The sequence below is a fragment of the Podarcis tiliguerta genome, assembly GCF_965153285.1.
Source record: "Podarcis tiliguerta genome assembly, chromosome: 3".
NCBI classification, from domain to species: domain Eukaryota; kingdom Metazoa; phylum Chordata; class Lepidosauria; order Squamata; family Lacertidae; genus Podarcis; species Podarcis tiliguerta.
In genome coordinates, this window is record NC_139536.1 from 28,876,768 (window position 1) to 28,896,402 (window position 19,635).

The following is a 19,635-nucleotide window of genomic DNA, read 5'->3' on the forward strand; positions in this document are numbered from 1 at the left end:
TAAGTTACTTACTTTTTTCTCCGCTATGCTATCTGTTATCTGTGCTGTTACACAATGCCCGACATGAGCAGATAGCAAAGCGGCTCCGTTGTTCTCAGACTGAATACACGCCGTGCGCATCTGCTGCCACCAGGGGGAAACGGACTGGGAATCCCAAGTCTCATCTATAGCGACTGAAACAGAAAATGGGAAACTCCGGTGTGCAATTAGGTCAGCTAAAATCAGCAGAACAAGAAATAAAGCAGAAGGAGAGGAAACCACACTTTTAACAAAGTCAGCTCTATAAATACAGCATTGATCTGTAAGGGTCGGATCCAGACACCTTCTCCCATGAATGCAACAGCTACTGTACTTCTGTTCGTGGAAGAGATCCCAATCCAGTAGCGGCTCCTGCCGGTGGGAAGCTTTTCAAAAACGGCGCGTGCTACAAGATAGGCACACACTATCGGTCATATCCAACACCTGCTGGAGCCATTTTTTAGAAAGGGAAAGGAGGGCTGTGTCTTTTTATAAAGCACCTGTCATTTGCTGATGATGCAGAGCCTAGCGCTGGTGCTGTCACAAGGGTTTCACGGGTCCCATGCAAAGGAGACTTCTCCCATAAACTCTGCTCCATTTGGCACATGCAAGTTTAAACCTGACCATTAGAAAAGTTGAACAAGGGCTCTGGAAGGCCCTGCAAGGCTCCTGAGAGACTCAGCCCACCGACTTTGGATAGGAAGGGATGGCCACTCAGGGTGGCAGTGATTGAAGGTCTTCCTGACTTTATGTGATTTTACATTTGCGCACAGACTTCCGGAACATAACCCACACATACATTTCAGGCCTACTATACTGCAGGAGTCCTCGCTATGTCCCTGTTTCTTAACAAGGGAGCAGAAAATATTTCCAGAGGGGTTATCTGCCCAGGAAGACCCCAGAAAAAGCCAGCAAGGAAGTCAACGAAAGCCCTCACTGTGGTCCAGTGAAACAAGGTTAGGCCTGGGGGTGGGACCAAGTCACATCTCATCTAATGATTCAATTGTCCAGCTCTGGGCTTGTAAGACCGTCAGTTTTCCCTTCTGTAAAATGGGGCTCTGCTTCACTAGGATGAAAAGCAAAGCAAAGAAGCTGGGAAGACCCTGAGCAAACCAAAAACACTATGTGAAGTACATAAAGTGCTGACAATATAGAAGTGACCCTTAATGTGTAAGAGAGATAGAACCTCAGATTTCTGTGCCCACATTTGAGTACAAACACCAGGCTGAGAACAGGAAATTTCCAGCCAGCGCAACCGGACGAGGAGATATTTTGAAAGGTCTGTTGCACCTGAGCGTGCAAAAGTTCAGGTCTCCTAGGCACCATAATAAGAACATTGGTGCAGCCACAGATGGCCCTTAAACAAACTTCTCAATTATTCATCGGTTCATTTATTCTGAAATACATTCACATGCAACATTAGGTTTGGCTTTATTCACGGTTCTACTTATTGCTTGCAGAGTCAGGTAAAGGGCCCGTTTTTCAAGAAGTAAGCATTTGCCCATTTCCATTCTGCGAACTCATCTCACCTGTCATTTTGCTCAGGAGGGAGAGTGCAACATGAAGGCAGCAAATTGATTGCGTTCTATGAAGAATATCCTTTTCCTTAGAAAGCCACACACTGAGAAGCAGAGACTGGGGAAGGTGAGAGAGGAGAAAGAGATTTAGGATATTTCTCTTAAATAAGAATAGATTCAGGTGATTACAAAAAGCCACTGATGGGCTAAAACTCTTAGTTCTAAAGAAGATTTAAAATTACCATTAAGGCATTTCAGACTTAATTATTGGTGTTTATTGGGTTAATCGGCCGCAGTTTATTTATTGCATTGTGATTTCACTATTTTACTGTTTATTGTTTTAATCTGCATGCTGCCTTGAGATTGCAGTAGGCGGTTTGGAAAGTTGTTTCTACGCTATGCATCTGGAGACGTCTTCAGATATCATAACCAACTTTTTGACTATAAAGAACAAAACGGGAAAGCTAATAATAGGACTCACCAATAATAGTTGGGGGCTAAATCCTGCAGTCTCTAGTGTCTGGCACATTTCTTCTGTGGAACTTTCTCCATGTAAACACTTCCAGAAAAAAAAGCTTCCTGCACACACACAAAACACACCACACATGGTTTCCCCAATCAATTAAAAATGAAAGCTTCGCCCACTGAATGGATACTTTCTGCTTGCGAACAAAGCAACCTTTCAGACAGTAATGCATGCAGATTTGGCCAATTCACATCAGCAGTAAATAAGACTAGTGGGAACTTGCACACAGCTTTCCTCTTCTCCTTTCTGCATGAGGCCCACTAGGTACTACTGCAGGTCTTTCAGCCTGCTATCACAGCGCTACCTTGACCCAGAGCCCTCCGTTCAATCCCAATGTCAATCCCTGGAGCTCTTTCCCCAATTCATTACTTCAGTAGATGAGACAGCTCTAAAGGTCAGGACCCCTGACCATTAGGTCCAGTCTTGGCTGACTCTGGGGTTGCGGCACTCATCTCGCTTTATTGGCCGAGGGAGCCGGTGTACAGCTTCCGAGTCATGTGGCCAGCATGACTAAGCTGCTACTGGCGAACCAGAGCAGCATACGGAAACGCTGTTTACCTTCCCACCGGAGCGGTACCTATTTATCTACTTGCACTTTGTGCTTTCAAACTGCTAGGTTGGCAGGAGCAGGGACCGAGCAACAGGAGCTCACCCCGTCATGGGGAATCGAACTGCCGACCTTCTGATCGGCAAGTCCTAGGCTCTGTGGTTTAACCCACAGCGCCAGCCGCGTCCCGTAAGAGACAGCTCTAGCCAGACACAAAGGGGGGAAACCCTCAGAAACAGAGGAGCTTAACGTGTATATTGGAGACACCACAGGGGGCGTTTACTGCACAATGTTCATACCTAAAGCCACATATTCTCTCTCGTCCAGCTTCTTCACATTAATCACATCCTTTTCATAATCCATATACTCCAAGAAGGTTTTCACGGGCAACACGCCATCTTTGTCGTCCGCAAAATGAACCGAAGGTTGAGTGTTCTGCTGCTTGTAGTTCTCCAGTAACATCTGCAGCCTGGTAAACTCTTGTTCATCTAATCGGAGTAATTTAGCCAAGTCCTTAAAAACAGTAAGTCAAATATGCAACAGTGAGTTTTATATGTAATCTTGGCAGCATGACTAACGATTGCAACTCAATGAAAAACAACCCAAAATCTTACACTGGATGCTTAGTATCAATCACTGGAATATAGCTATAATGGAGAGAAACCCACAAAATTGGATATTTTGACAAGGACTAGAACTGCCAGGCACATTTTATATGATTTGGCATTCTTTTATGACATATACAGCAGAACCATCATATGCATGTCTGGCAAATTTAGAACTATAGTTGATGATCAGATAAAGATGATAGTCTTTACTTAGGCTTTGTTATTTTAACTCATGTGCAACTACACATCCTTCATGCCTATTTTATGGTTTTAATTTTCGTATTTTAATTCTGTTATTATTATTATTTATTGAATTTATATATCACCCTATAGCTGGGGGTCTCAGGACAGTTTATAGAATAAAATCAAGATATAAAACCACAAAATACATAATAAAAACAAGAACAACAATCCAATAGTTTCCCCCCCAAAAAAAACAACCCACATTTTAAAAGGGCATAGGATGTAAATCAGATCAACCAAAGGCCTGGTTAAAAAGGAATGTTTTTGCCTGGTGCCTAAAGACGTATAATGAAGGGGCCAGGCGAATTTCCCTGGGGAGAGCATTCCGCAGATGGGGAGCCACTGCAGAGAAGGCCCGTTCTTGTGTTGCCACCCTCTGGACCTCTCAAGGAGGAGGCACATGAAGGAGGGCCTCAGAAGATGATCTCAGGGTCCAGGTAGGTTCATATGTGAAGAGGCAGTCCTTGAGGTATTGCAGTCCTGTGCCATTTAAGGCTTTATAGGCCAAAACCGGCACTTTGAATTTTTGTCTGTTGTTACAACTTCTGTCTATGTTATATACAGTATAAAATGAAATAACAATAATAAATTTACCCCAAAAAATGCAACCGTGAAGATGACATCCATTCTGGAAATATTAATAGCAGTTGTAGGAGATGCAGGAAGCACAGCTCTCACATTGCCATTCTCTCAGAGCAGATACTGTTTTATTAATGCTTCTAAAAAATGATGACCTATATTGCCCAAGCAGTTGGGAGTAGCCCTGATTTTTAACATGCAAGTGACAATTACAGTGGTACCTCGCAAGACGAATGCCTCGCAAGACGAAATAGTTTTTTGGTTTTTGAGTTGCTTCGCAAGACGAATTTCCCTATGGGCTTGCTTCGCAAGACAAGAATGTCTTGCGCCTTTTTCTTAAAACCGTCAATGCATTCCTATAGGAAACCGTCAATGCATTTCCTATGGGAAACCGTGCTTCACTAGACGAAAAATTCACAAGACGAAAAATCTCGCAGAACGAATTAGTTTCGTCTTGCGAGGCACCACTGTACTTAAAAAGTACAGATTATTGAGAAGTATTTAAAATACATTTTTTCTCTCTTGTAATGCTCATTTCCTGCATATACTGCACGAAGCAAGCTCTTTTAAAGGTCTAGGCACAAGTACCTTGATCAAACAGCTAAGTACCAAGAAAGGCACTAATTAAACTGTGTTTAAGTTACAGGATCATATAGGATGGTAAAAAAAAAAAAAATCCTTCACGCACCATTTTAATCTCTGTGTACCAAGTCAGATCACTGGGTCCATCTAACTCAGTATCCCCTACACTGACTGGCAGCAGCATTCCAGGGTTTCAGGAAGAAGGTCCTTCCAAGCCCTAAAAGGAGATACCAGGGGCTCAGCCTGCCTACAAAGTTATGGTGAGCTGCTGAGAGCAACGGCCTTTAAAACATTTTATTTTAAGAAGGATTAGTACTTTATTAGAAAGCAATGTTTTCGTCCGTGTATTTTTCTTTCAATCATAACGCACTCCAAGGATTCTTAAATTTCTGTCTTTCTCAAAATCACCCCCCCCCAGCAAAAAAAAATGTTCACACTACTCACGTTATTAGACGGCGCAATCTCACACGGCACAGTCAGAGAATTTAGCTTGCTGACTGACTCATGAAGGCGCATTAGTTTCAGTTTGTTTGCACAGAACTGTAACAGCCCTTCATCGATACACTCCATCTCTGCCGGGGGGGGGGGGGAGAACACACACACGTATTAGTCTTAATGAATGTGCAATGGAGCTGTAAGATCGCTCTGCAGCTTCATTAAACTCCCCGTTAAGCAATATTTCCAGAGCGCAGCTGCTTGCATGAGAATTCTGTTTTATCAGGTTAAAGTCTGGGTGAGTTTTGCCTACAGGCAAAGGAAGTGTCAGCTTCTCTTTGAAAGCAGAATCTTGAGCAGGACGCTTATCAACAACATGAAAATCAAAAGTCTCAACACACAAAGAACGTCTCTTCACAGCAGGCAGGCAGAAAATGAATTCCCTACACTGGCTAACAGTTCATCACACACATTTTGACATTTGTCACACGTCGCTTACATATAGGGCGCAAACCATTTAGTTTTGAAGTCACCCAGGTTGTTGTTTTTACTTCTGGAAGGTTTCAATATCTACACTGTGACCTCTGCTTACTGAAGCAGCTCAAGACTTCATTAACAAGAAGAATGGGGTTGTCTCAATATGCAACTGAAGCAAACGAGACGGGCCATAACATTTGATTTTACACTGATCAGAGTGCAGGTAGTTGGGGTGTGGGGGAAAATATGCTTATGTCACATACAAAGGATCAGAAAAATGCTGCAATAGCAAATCTGCTTCTCATAAGTTCAGTTACACTGTGTAATAATTAATTTGCCTCATATTAAAAAGCTACCCTAAAGATTTCCCTGTTCAGAGACTCACCTTGCAACTAAGGGATCACCCACCAAATAATCAGAATGCCAAATGTAAGGAAGGATCTCTGTTGAGGTTGAGATTCCCTATCCTTGCAGAAAGAGAGCAGGGGGGGGTGAGACAAACCCTACCCCACAGCACTGTAGACAAGGGGTGTATATGTGTGCTTCCCTTAAACTTCCTGGAATCTCTTAAAGCAGAAGCATGCGCCCTCACCCCTTTGGGAAAGAAAGCAATCACAGGGTTCAACTTAGGGGGACCAAAAAAGGGACAGGATCCCTTCATCACCAAAGCAGTAGCGGGGGAACTGAGCTCAGGGAACAGCCCAATTCTCTTTCTCCAACAACTGCATCAGGAATGAAGTTCAACCCAAAGTGACTGTGGGAATGGCAGGGGCTAGATTCTGCAAATTAGGGGCAAGTTCTCTCCAAGCACGCACTTCTCCCTGTAACTGATCAGCCGTGAGGAGAAGACAAAATCTAAAAATCAGACCTCCCTCAGGGTCCCACATGCTTCTCTCATATGAAATTCAGTCACCATTTTGATCACAGCCGAAAAGATATTTCGCCAAACTGCTTTGAGGTTTTTTTCTTACAGTCCAGCAGTATATAAATTTCATGAAATATATAAATAGAACAAATGATGACTGTGAAAGTGTCAAGAGTCGAAGTATTCTGTCTCCATTTTTACTGTCTCTATGGGCCTTTGGTTCGATCCAGTCGGCCTCTACTTATGTTTTTACATGGTTACAGAAGACATTTTCACTCACCCTGACTTTTTAAGGTATCCATTAACGTTTGCGCTATGCTTGTCAAAGAAGACAGCGGCAATCGCTCGTTTGCAAGAATGCTTTCCAGTGCCTGTCAGTAAAATAAACCACACACGAGTCAATTTTGCTCCATCATTTCATGCTGTTAAAACAAAAGCCATGCAGGTGCTTCCTATAAGCAGCCATCAGCACAATTCCAAATCATCTCTCTTGGGCTGGAATGCTTTGCTGGGCCTATGGTGCATGTGCTGAGGGACAAGGGCTCTCAAGGTGGGGTGGAAATGTCTATGAAATTAATCCTGCATTTGTAGTCTGATCTCCCAAACCAGTTCTGTAAATCTAATTTGTAAGTTACCTAAAGCAACATTGTTCAAAGTGTCAGGGTGGACTACGTAGAGAAACAAAGGCAGTTGCCAGAAACCAGCAAGCACAACCAACACTACCCCACAATATGAATGCACTGATTGGCCCAGGAAAGAGAGAGAGGGAGGGAGCCACCACCAAGCAGGGGGCTATAATCTCTGCATGTTGGTGGAAAATGCAGCAAGCCTTCACTCTTACAGTTCGCCTCCCCATTTAAAGAACTAAAATGTCTACACATAGAAACAAGAGTTGTTAGGCATGCATAAAACAAATTAGGCAAACCGTTTGCCTAATTTGGATCAAAAGGCAATAATGAATGCAAAATGAAGCCCTTCCTAGCTCATTACCTGTTTTTTAGTAGCGGGATATTTAATATCAAGAATTAATCCCTTCACTTCAGCCTCAACCACGTCTGGAAAGAAAGAAAATAAGAAGAATAAAAAATAAATGCACATTACAAAAGAGGTTTAAGAAAACTAAAGGGTGCCCACTTTAGCTATTGGGGGCTCCTGCAGTCAAGAGAGCAACAAATGAGAAGGCGCAGAATGCCTGCATCATACCACTTAGGGGCAGTGCACTACAGCCAGCCATTTCCAACCAGAATGATCTGGCTCTGTTGCAGTGACACAGCACATCAGGGAGAATTCAGCATCTTTGGACAGGAGCCAATGCAAGACAAACTTCACTTTAATTATCAAATTAAAGCCTAAAAGTAGAGTACAGTCTAAAAGTAAAACTGCCTATCATGTCACCCTCTTGTTTCAGTTGTGGGATGTTTGTTTTCCTGCCTTGCAGCCCTGGGGGCTTCTCAACTATTGTCACAAGTAGCTCAAAGTCTAGCACTGCAAAGTGGAGCAAATGGGAGACTCTTTAGGCAGAGCTTCATTAATAGCTGCTGGGTATGATACTAGGATGTTTCAAACAGCAGAAGGAACTACACAAATCACAGCTATGCAATAGTGCCTTTAGCAGAATGCTGAGACATGTGGGAAACGCATTTGCCTCCATGCAATCCAACCCAAATTCCTAAACCCCCTCCAAAAAAATTCTAATTAAAGTTATGGCATGTTTTCCACCCTTCCTGCTTATCTCTGTTACATCCTCCTCCAAACACATCCCTTGACCCCTTTCTGCCCCACTACAGTGGCGCTCTGTACTAAGATTTGCAAGTTAAGGAGAATCATATGGCTTTTAAAAACACACACACATAAAACCCCACCATTTTTCAATTGCTGAAGCTAATGGCAAAATTAAGTCAACAGACTGTTCACTTTTCCAGGAGCAGTGCATCTGCAGAGCCAACTGTGGCGTCATTTGCACCAGGCATCAAGCAGCTAGGCCCTAGATTTTTAAACCTGTCCCTGGGAATTCAATTTGTCTCTGCTGTTGCACAACTTGTTTACTTACAACAAAAAGCAGCATCTCTCAGGTCATAAATGAATAGCAGAGAGGACTAAGTTGAAAGGAAAGCTAGAGATGTGAAGCAAAGTCAAAGGAAAGGGGTGTCAAGCTTGCATCCTGGGATGTGAACAGTCCCTGGGGCTTTCAAGGGTGGAGTGGAAGAGATGTATCTCTCTCTGCTCCTTGCCAGATCTATACATTCTGCACAGGCTGGCAGCCTGAACTGTTTGCTCTGTTTTGTTTTGTTTTTTAGGGGATGTCAGCGTGTATTATGCTCATGGTGCGACCTCTACTTGGGGTTTAACCTGACAGCTCAAATTCACTTGGTTAAAAATAACATGGAAAAGCACTGAAACGAAGTTGATAGTGTACAAGGTGAAAGGCACTTCCACTAGAAATGCCAAGTCTCTACTTAAGCCTTTATGCCGCTTTATATGTGGAAAGACCATATATGCAAGGGGTAAATTAAATACAACATAGTCTCACTCCAAAATAATGCATTGCTTTACGCAAGATGCAGCTTAAGTTAAGCGACTTCTGCAGAATGTGAAGTGCAATGCTGTTGTGCTAGGAAGTTATAATATATTTTAACCTGCCCCATGACTGAATCACATTTAATCATTATATATTTAATGTAACACAACATTAAACTAAGTGTAGTTTAACGTAATATTACCCCCATGAGTACAAAAAATGCATGGCTACTGGCAGCATGAAGAGTTGATACTCTTTTTTTCTTACATAATTCATGGTCTCTCTTTAGGAATCTAAATTCACTGTATACATTTTTTAGGGAAGGTAATTTAACAACTAAATTAGGGTTCTTTATGAACTGCCCCCAAATCATGAGAGAAGAGAGAGGCATCTCTTAAGACAATTCAACTATTCTACAAGTGATCATAGGCTTCCCAAATTTATTATCCAAGCAAATTAGCCACGTATTTCTCCATGACAATTTAAGTGCTCATTTCCTTAGACCATGGAAGCTCTGCACAGAGATTAGATGATCAGAAGTAGCAATAAGTCACAATCAAATTAAGAATGGGTGTCACACCTTTCCAAACTACATCTTCATAAACCACGTTTATGAACTCAACAGCAGTTATGCAATATTGCCAATTCCCATCAATTTCAAAAGACTGTTCACAGGGGGGGGGGGATCCAAAGGGATTGGGAGACTACTAAAAAATGTTTGAATTTCATCTTGTTTGGACCAACTGCATGGAGAGTTTGCACTTTGGCAGCTTCTACATGGGTGGCACAATATTTCAATCAGATATTCTACAGGTGTTGTAGTGCAGAATATTAGTGATACTAACGAATTTGGTACACAACAACTAATTGCTTAAATGTAACAGAAAGCCTATCCCTCTGTGATGTAGGTGAACCTCAAAAGGTACCTAAGTATGTTAAGGAGAGCCTGCTGGATCAGGCCAGTGGCCCATCTAGTCCAGAATCCTGTTCTCACAGTGGCCAACTAGATACCTTGTGAAACCCTCATGCATGACCCAAGCAAAACAACCTTCTCCCCCCTCCTGCAGCTTCTGGCGACTGGTATTCAAAAGCATACAGTACTGCCTCTTATCATGTTACATCATACTATGACCCCACAAAAAAAAGAACCTACCCAGATTTAATGTTTTAGCTTTCAGCAAGGCAGTCAACTTCTTCACTAGATGCATATCCTTTGCTCGCTCACTCTTCTTATCGCTAGAAGGTATTTGTAAGGGTAAACACATGAAGTTGTTTGAATATCAACAGTACATACCAATTAATGTAAGAGATGGTAGCACACAGCCTCCAAACAACTAATGAAGAAGTAAAGGTCCATAATATTAAAGCAATTGGGACGGGAGGGGATAAAAGGTTCTGTTTTTCAACCGTAGCAAGGCAGATGCCTCTGCGAGTTCACAAGGGGTGGAAGTCGTACAGTTTCCTCTCATGTCTGTCCTCAGCATGACTTGGAGGTCTGACGCCTCTCAGGATCAACACACTAATGGTCACTGATGGTAAACATTCAAAGAACTACGTGAACACTTCCAACAGGGGAGTGTCCAGCCTCCATCGTTACAAAGTCATGTATTAAATATTTACCAAGCACACACACCACCACTGGGGGCGGAAATTGTGTCGCTTTCCACGGGTGATGTCAAATACACTAACTGACAGCTGCATTCCAGAAACTATTGAGAGCAGCAGTGGCTGCACTAGCTGGGGGTGGTAGAACTGAATTTTTCCACAAGGAACTATCACCGTTAGAGCAATGCAAAAATGCAATATCTCTGCAAGAGCAGCACTGTTTCAAGAAAAGTTGTCTGGGTTCCCCAAAACAAGTGAAAAATAACTGTGTGTTGGTAGCATACACAAACGCAGAGGTCTGGTTCATACACGAGGCTAAGCCAAATATTAGTTTAGTGCAGACCCATGGGTTCTGGGTTCAAAGCTTACCATTTGTCTGAAGGAGACAACCCTTGAGTTTGGACAATATGCTTAGCTAAAGCATAGCATAGCCTAGCTCATAGCAGTGCAGCAGCAGGACCAGAGAAGGAGCAAAGTGGCTGCATTCTCCTCTTCAGGAGCCTGCACACTTTTTGCATTCATGCTAAGCCAAGGTGACATGCAAACTGAGCCACAGTCGCCTAGAAAGATGCCTGCTATTTCTCTTAAACAGAAGCAGAGCATGCTGGGTTATCCAATAGCACAACAGTGTTAGTGATTTACCATGAATGCACAGTTCACTCCTATTTCACATCTCACACAAGTGGGAGCAACAAACCACAATTCTTTTGCTGAGGGTTGCATCTGAACTGGGGGTCATTCCCCCCGCCCCAAGCAAGCCAAGGTTTGTTTTTGGCTGACTAATTATGGTTTGCTTGAGCAAAGCAAACCATAATCCCTGGTTCATTCATAGCACTACACCTAGGAACATGCTTTACTGCCCCCACTTGCTAGAAGGAAGGAGAAAAGTAGGAACAATCTGTGCATTCATGGTAAGCCGTGGACTATGGCTTGCTGCAACATGTGAACACAATCAGCGTGAAGCTCATCAAGACTTACCTCAGAGCTAAATGAAAAGGGACATGAACAGTTTTTACTGTTCCTGACATTGGATCAACAAGACAGATCTGGTAAGTCTGAGGCTGCCAACCCTGACTTGTTACATTGTTCAGGCCCATTATTTTATAACCAGGATACAGCAACCTAAACAGGCGTTTGACAAATACAGAAAAAAGCAGAACCATCAACATACACTTTTTGCATAGGGGAGAAGTAATATCTGGAAGGTTTAAGTACAATAAATTGGAAAACACACACGTACACAAGCACACACCACATTGTGAACACTCAAATTTTGTGGCAGATAGAGGTGGGTATACCAATATTCTGTTTCCTATTAACAGCAATTTCTATGGAGTCCAAGAAAACAACATGATGATCATTCTTCAGCAGCATTCACACACGTGTATTCAAGGCAAATACAAATCAATTAAGAGAAAGAACTAAGGCACTTTCTTGAGCCATCTGAGCATGCTCAATCCTGCTTCCTGCTTGTGGAAGGCTTTGGGGAAAAGCAGGTGATGAAAAACATTTGGGATATGGGTTACAGGTGTGTAGACTTCCACTTGTACAATGGGACTTCTCCTTCCTCTTCCCTCCCCAGCAGTGTCCCCCCTCCTCAAATCTGCTCTGGGAAGTTTCTCAATCCTTTGGAAGAGTTTTGGAAGGGCTTGGGGTGGGGGAGAGGGGAAGTCCTGTTGCATGAACAGAAGTAAATTTCATTTCATGACAGACACAATTGAATGACACCCGTTATCATAAGTGCTTTCATTTCTTACCTGCAGTGTTTGCCTACATTGAAGGCTCCAACCCGTGGACCTTGTTGTGTGCTCCACACTTCCAAAATGCCTCTCCTGGGAGCATAAATCACAAGGAACTGAGCAACTCTGCTTGGCCCCTGAGGCGTGCCAAAAGGAGAAAAATCCATCTTTTCAGCTTCTCTTTCGTGTAGGTCTTCCACAATCTGAATCCATCCAATCTGTGCATCACGGTAGCCTGCAAGCAAAAGTGAAGGAAGTCATTATTAAATAGGTTGCGCACACAGTTTCTCCCTGTTGACACTGCAACACTGCACTCAGTTGGATCTGCTAAGCTAAACTTCGTATGATAAAACACCAGCCTTGCCAACAACTTTGGTGCATGTGATGCTTGATTCACTCTAAAAATTCTTCCTCCTGTTATCCCTATCTCATTGGCACCCTTTTATGACAGCTGCCACCTGTCCCTCTTTCTGCTCCTATCCCTAGTGCTGCTGCTTTCCCTATTTCCAGCCAATAGTAGTTGCTATTGTGCATGCATGTTAAGACAGGCATTCACACATCTATGTAATAATGCGTGTGAGTATCTTCAGGGAAACTCTGATTGGAAGATGTATGTTAAGGAGTTCACACTCGAGACTTTTAAGAGGTACACAGAGAAGCAATGCAAAAGCTACTTTATCGTCCCAAAAGATATGTCAGTATGTTGTACCTTTCCACATACGAACAGCAAGCCCTCTTGCGACATCCAAAAGAAGAACCCTTCCAAAATCATCGGTTACTGCTGCCAAAGAGTTACAAGGAGACAGACATATCCTTTCTCCATGGCGACGAGAATCTGGAATTCCAAACCTAAAACCAAATAAAACAAAGCATGTAAAACAATCACAAAATATGGCACCCTTGGTACAACAGCATATTCAAAGCCAGTAAATAATGGTCCAGGTCACACATCGTGGTATGCTGATGAACGCGCTGAATCGCTCCCATTTCACACCACTTTCCCTGAGTTGAGAACAAACCTTGGTTTACTGTGACAAGAAAATTAGAACTTGTGGTCCGTTTCTCCCAAACAAATCACTAGGAAGCCAGGAAGAGAAACAAACTAAAAGTGTATGCCATGGTTAGATTAAGTCATTGTTTGCTGCTCCCAGCTCAAGAAAGGGTGGAGCAAACAGGAATGATTCAGCAGCGTTGTACTATTACACTGCTCATTCAGAGAAAGCCATGGTTTATGGCTTATCATGACATGTGAATGCAGTTATCCCCATGCCTTGCCTTAATTTCTTAATATTATATAGCAGTAAACCAAATCAATTCAACAAAATACAATGAATACTTTGATTTTTGGAAGATCCTCTCGAGGTACAGCAACTTCAGGAATACAGTCTTACAGGCATCCAGAGGGGCAAGCCATGTTAGCTTATTGTAGCAAAATTGTCACAGTCTTAATAGCTTATTTTAAAATTTGTTTAAGTATAGGATTGCCCAGTCCAACAAACTGCAGTGAACACTTGCTGGGCAAACCAGGATCAAAACTGAGCGGCAAGCACAAAGTTTGCAGGTTCAGACAAAATGTTTGCTCTTACCAGAATCACAATGAGGGAAGTGAACCACCTGAAAGGAGCAGAGTGAGGAAGTCCTCCCCACTCATGCACATAATGCTCCACCATGCTTTGGCATGATTTCTGAACCACCCCTGCATGCTTGTGTGACTTCAACCAGGGCATGGGCCTGCCAGAAGTCCTGCACACTCTCATAGAGGCCAGTACCAAGTATGAATTAGGCAACAGTCAGCCTATGGCAAGGTGGGAGGGATGGACAACATGTTAGGCAGTTGTGGCAGGAGAAAAGGAGAGGCAGCCTTCCCAACCTGGTATACTCAAGACGTTTTGAACTGCAACCCTGGAAATTGGCCATGCCAGCTGCGGCTGATAGGAATTGAATTTCAAGACACCTGGAAAGCCCTAGTTTGGAGAAGGGTGCATTAAAGTGCACTGGGATTGGGAGTTTGGGCCTTGCATGAATTTTGCACATACATGGACAACAGTTATGCATTTTCTCTTTTTTTAAAAAAAGAAACCTCAGTTCTATAAACACTTGCCTTACAGCTAAAGGAGTTGCAGGCTCAACCTTGGGTTTCTGCTTCTGCGCAGGCTCTTCTTCCTGCTTATGTTTCCACCCAAGCCAACCACTTGAAATCAGGGGGGAAATAAATATAAAAATTATCTCAATTTAGAGAAAACACATGCCAAAGACACAATTTTCAATCTGTTGTTCATTGTAGTGTTGTTTTGACTTTCATTACCTGGCAGCATTAAATAATGCAGATGTCAGCTTACTCGCAACTGCTAAAGCAACATGAGACAAGAGCGGCTGTGAACTACCCTAGAGGAAAGGTAAGACATATTTTATATAAGAGTCCATTACTCCTTAGAAACTTTCCTTTTCAGGACATCATATTTACAGACAGAAAACTGATCTTAATGAACACATATCACCTTGAAATGTCTGCTATAAGTTATTATTGGTGGGAGGGGGATTAAATATGAAAAATACACCCAAAACAGATGTAACTTCTCCATGGGCCTGTCTAAAAAAAAAACAACATTTTAAGCAGCCCAGCAAAGGCGCCTGCATGGTGTCAACAGGCAGGGAGTTCCAAAGTGAAAGGACTGCCAGATGAAAAGACTGATTTCTTACAACTGCGGATCAAGTATTTAGTGGCACCTGTTAACAGTGCTGGTTGCACAGATCAAAGCTGTCAAGTGGACATACATGGGGCACGGTGATCCTGCAAGTAAACTGGTCCCAAGCTGTTAAGTACATTAGCATACAGTATGCCAACAGCAGCACCTTGAACTTGGCCCTGCAGGAAATTAGGAACCATTGCACATCTCTGAGCAGAGGTGCAGTATGCTGACAGAGTCGTGTCACTCCTTGCCAGCAGCCATGCTGCAGCATTCTGCACTAACTGCAGCTTCCAGATAAAATAGAAGGGAATCTCCATATAAGAGTGCACTGCAGGAATCAAACCTTGACATCCCCAAGAACTACATACAGGTCCCTCTATCTGCACGCTCACTGTCCAAAAATTCACTTATCCGCACTCAAAGAATTATGCCCAACCTCACTATACTCCGCAAAGTCACTTATCCAAGCATCTGGCTTCCTTACTTCCTTGTGGGATTTTTTTGTGCTGGTCAGTGGCAACAATTTCCAGGCAGAGCTCATGGAGAGGGGAACAGGGGAGCCAGAACAGACAAATCAGGGAGAATGAGAGGTTGGACAAATCAGTTTTTTACTTTGTCTCTCTTTTGCTGATTGGCTGCAGCCATTTCAGGGAGGAAAAATAGAGAGAGATGCCAGAAAGAGAGCAGGCATTAGAAGTGCTCCCATAGAAAATAATGGAAATCACAGGCTCGCTATGAAAATGCTCGCCTAATGAATTATTTCCTTGGATCTTCAGAAAGTAGGACCTGTGTTTATTGTGACCAAGCTCTCCCAGTTCAGAACAGCCAAAAGTTGTTGTACCTGTCACAGCTGGCAAAAGGTGCTTCTAGGCACTGAGGCCATTTTCTGGCCATTTTCTTGGAAAGCAGAACCACTCACTCAGAGCATCACTGCAGTTGGTAGCTATAAAACTGTAACACTAAACCATGGTTTGATTATACACACAGTGAGGAAGGAACATCTGGCTCATACCCTTCCCATTTTTGCTCCCCCATAGCTGGCAGGATCTTTGCAGCATCCAGCTCTGCTTATTAACAAGCCAGTGTGACTTGAAGTTGGCTTGCTTCGAAATTGACCATTGTTTGTTATAAACCACAGTTTGGTGGTTGGAGGAAGCAAGGGATGCAACTGGAGCACTGGTCCGGCTGGTCACAACATCCCCCTCACGCAGATGGCTGCCCTATCTCCATTTGAAACACACAGGCTGAAGACTGAGAAGATTCTGGTAGGGATTTCAGGCCTCTTCCCCTTCAACCTCTCATCAGGTGCAGAGACAAGGCATTTCAGCTCATGTTTTAAAGCATTCTGATCTCCAGTTTTGCTCCCCACATGAGTCTTTCCCCCCAACCGACCCCCCCCCCAAGAATATCAGCAAAAGCAGACAATGAAAATATGCACAGCAGGGAACAGGAATGTCCCATCTCCCAGGCAGCACACTGCACTTCACAATGACTGATTCATAATACACTTACCTCAAGCGCATAAAAGAAACCTGTGAAAGGATTTGACCCTACAGTGATGTACTGAGACATAGCAGGAGGGTTATTCTTTATGGCTGCATTAAATCCACCAATATTGGAGGCAGTCTTCATTTGGTCAAAAGGCGAAAGAGTCATGATACCTATTTTGTTGTGTGTTTTTTTTTTAAAAAAAAAGAAAACCAATTTTAGAAATACATGTCTCCAAATTTCCAAAAGCCCTACATGAACTTGGGCCCAAATATTATCATAAGTTTAGAAAAAACAAGTCCGTCGTTTCCTGAAAGCTCCAAGAAGATTTAACAACAGACGCTCTATTAAAAATATGCGGGCCTGAGGCATTTTGAGTGCTCCATACTGAGGCAAAGGTTTTATTGGCAATAAACTTAATACGGCGCACAAAAAGAAATCTAACGATCTTGAATATTTTCATTATTCATGAATATTTCATGAGCTCTGGGACTGCAGGAATAACCCTTCATGGTTGAGTGTGAAGACTTGTCAGTTACCGTACCCTTTAAGACCCCTGAGTGACAAGTGTAGACAGGGAGAATACAATGACAGTGGCTGCCTCCCGAGATGGGGTTGGGGCCAGGAAGAAAGTAGCAGCTGCGTCCTTCTGCTGACGCTGGGATCCAAAAACTTGAGCTACTGATATAGTAAACTAAACTAAAAAACTGAAGACAACCAGAAACGATACTGTCCTATTTGTGTAATGTATGAACTAAGAAACCAAAGAGAAGCGCAAATAATATAGACCCATTTATTTCACATAATTTATGCACTGCTTGATAGTGTAAAAAAAGGACCCTCTAAGCAGTTGACCAAAAAATAAATAAATTCAAACTCAGTTTTCTAAGCATCCAGGTAGGCTTGTCTGAACAAGAATTTTTTTAGTAGGTGATGGAAAAGGGTACAGTGAAGGCAGCTGCCTGCGTCAATAGGCAGGGAGTTCCACAGTGCAGTTGCTGCCACACCAGAAGATCTAAGTTCTTACACATGCAGAATGTGTATTACGTGGCACTGGTTTTCATGTAGTATATTAACTATGAAACCAAAGAGAACTAGAAAAAATGGTAAGGGTTACCAAAGCAGCTTACATGAGGTGTTTTTAAATCCTCTACAGTGTTCCTATATACATGAGCTGGATAGCTCAGTTGGTTAGAGCTTGGTGCTGATAATGGCAAGGTTGCAGGTTTGATCCCCATATGGGACAACTGCATATTCCTGCATTGCAGGGGGTTGGACTAGATGATCCTCAGGGTCCCTTCCAACTCTACAGTTCTATGATTCTATGCTTTTTATTATTAATTGTATAAGCTGCAGCATCCATTCAGTGACAGGTCTATTCATTTAATAGAGTGAGCCAATGTAATACTTACCAACACTAACATGATCAACTATAGTATCCACATCCTGCAGACCCCATTTCTTATAGGCCAAAGGTGGTGGCTGGACGTTCTCATTGCCTGATGCTGCAGCTGTCCATTTTTTATCAGACAGAGAGAGAGAGAGAGAGAGAGAGAGAGAGCAGAAAACTATTGGCTAGAATAAAGTTATGGTACATTGACCAGCACAAAGTAATAATAAATGTATGTGCTGCTGAACTGAACTGACAGTTTAAAAGGCTCAGTCACATTTAATTATTCCTTTATTTAATGTAAAGCAAAACTTAATGTAGAAATTGTATTGTGCATCAAATTGCCAGGTCTAAGTTTAATTGAAAGACTGATATCAAAACTGCAATTTTATATGCACTTACATGAGTGTAAGTCATGCTTATTTCAGGTTAGATATGCATGGGATTGTGTCGTAAGTTATTACTTACAGCCAGTACAGTACAGGACATTTGGAAGTTAGGGATCTATATTCAATTCGCTAATCAACCAGTAAACTAGGTAGCATTTAGCAAGCCACAGTTTTTTTGCAAGAACATATACCAAGTCCTTGGATTGGGGGAAGGGGGCCAAATAAAATTAGAGTGATTAAAGCTTCTTCCTTTTTACACAATACAACATTCAAAAGGCAAGCAGTTCACTTTGGCACATGAGGTAAAAGTAAATGTACCAAACCTATACCAAGTTCTCAATGAAACAAGAATATGTGTTGCCAGCAATAACAGGCTCCCATCTGATACAAACTATACCAGTTATTAGAGATCCAAAATTCAGAGAGTACTCAAAGTTACAAGTAGCCAGCAGGACAATAAAATTATGAAGGTATCTAACCTTTTACTAAAGTGGGACTCCTCTGGAGCCTGGGTGCTGTCAGATTTCCAGAAAGGAAAATTTTCCAAATTATTTTGGAAATAAATATATTTCCAAAATGCAATGGGTGATATCCAGTATTAGTCATATACAGAACAGAGCCACGGAAATAAATTGAGTTCATTGATTTCAGTTGTCTACTCTGAGGATAGCTAATGCTGGATATCGCCCAATGCTTTGTAACATCCCTGTATGTATTGCCAAATAATAAAAAGTTTAATACACTTTTGCCACTGGAAGGCACGCCAGAATGGGTCAAATTCTCCCACATGCCTGGACCTACCTCTTGCTACTTGGTTTCGACAAGCACGGAGGGACTGAAATAGGCTGAAACCATCAATTGTCACAACTGCTGCAGGATACAGGATGCTCAGTTCCTCGTTCTGAAGAAAAAGAAGATCACTGCCTTGTTGTAGCAAAATGAATTAGTGTGCTATCCTGTTTGGCTTATTTCACTTTTAAACAAGCACCAGTGTTCATTCAAACTACAGCACCAGGATCTGAACCCAGCGGTGGAGCAGAAAAGAAGTGCGGAAAAGAAGACTCAACTGCTGCAGGCTCATTGCTCAGCACTTTATAAAGACAAATGGGGAAGTCTAGGTTGTCACTTAGGGATGCGGGTGGCGCTGTGGGTTAAACCACAGAGCCTAGGACTTGCCGATCAGAAGGCTGGCGGTTCGAATCCCCGCGATGGGGTGAGCTCCCGTTGTTCGGTCCCAGCTCCTGCCAACCTAGGAGTTTGAAAGCACGTCAAAGTGCAAGTAGATAAATAGGTACCGCTCTGGCAGGAAGGTAAACGGCGTTTCCGTGCACTGCTCTGGTTTGCCAGAAGCGGCTTAGTCATGCTGGCCACATGACCCAGAAGCTGTACGCCAGCTCCTTCAGCCAATAAAGTGAGATG

The 19,635-nt window shown here is 42.7% G+C and overlaps 1 protein-coding gene across 1 annotated transcript in view; it reads right to left on the reverse strand.

Annotated features, from left to right (window-relative positions):
- Positions 1-19,635, reverse strand: part of RAB3GAP2 (RAB3 GTPase activating non-catalytic protein subunit 2) — a 48,408-nt gene that overhangs the window by 16,344 nt on the left and 12,429 nt on the right. The window contains exons 8-23 of the mRNA XM_083433270.1: positions 19,018-19,117; positions 17,850-17,948; positions 16,462-16,610; positions 14,565-14,644; positions 14,361-14,450; positions 12,969-13,108; positions 12,278-12,494; positions 11,499-11,642; positions 10,069-10,151; positions 7,388-7,452; positions 6,678-6,768; positions 5,065-5,192; positions 2,908-3,121; positions 2,017-2,114; positions 1,548-1,653; positions 13-173 (exon numbers count right to left, since the gene is read on the reverse strand). Coding sequence (XP_083289396.1) covers positions 13-173; positions 1,548-1,653; positions 2,017-2,114; positions 2,908-3,121; positions 5,065-5,192; positions 6,678-6,768; positions 7,388-7,452; positions 10,069-10,151; positions 11,499-11,642; positions 12,278-12,494; positions 12,969-13,108; positions 14,361-14,450; positions 14,565-14,644; positions 16,462-16,610; positions 17,850-17,948; positions 19,018-19,117 — 1,965 coding nt within the window. The remainder of the gene's footprint in view (positions 1-12; positions 174-1,547; positions 1,654-2,016; positions 2,115-2,907; positions 3,122-5,064; positions 5,193-6,677; positions 6,769-7,387; positions 7,453-10,068; positions 10,152-11,498; positions 11,643-12,277; positions 12,495-12,968; positions 13,109-14,360; positions 14,451-14,564; positions 14,645-16,461; positions 16,611-17,849; positions 17,949-19,017; positions 19,118-19,635) is intronic.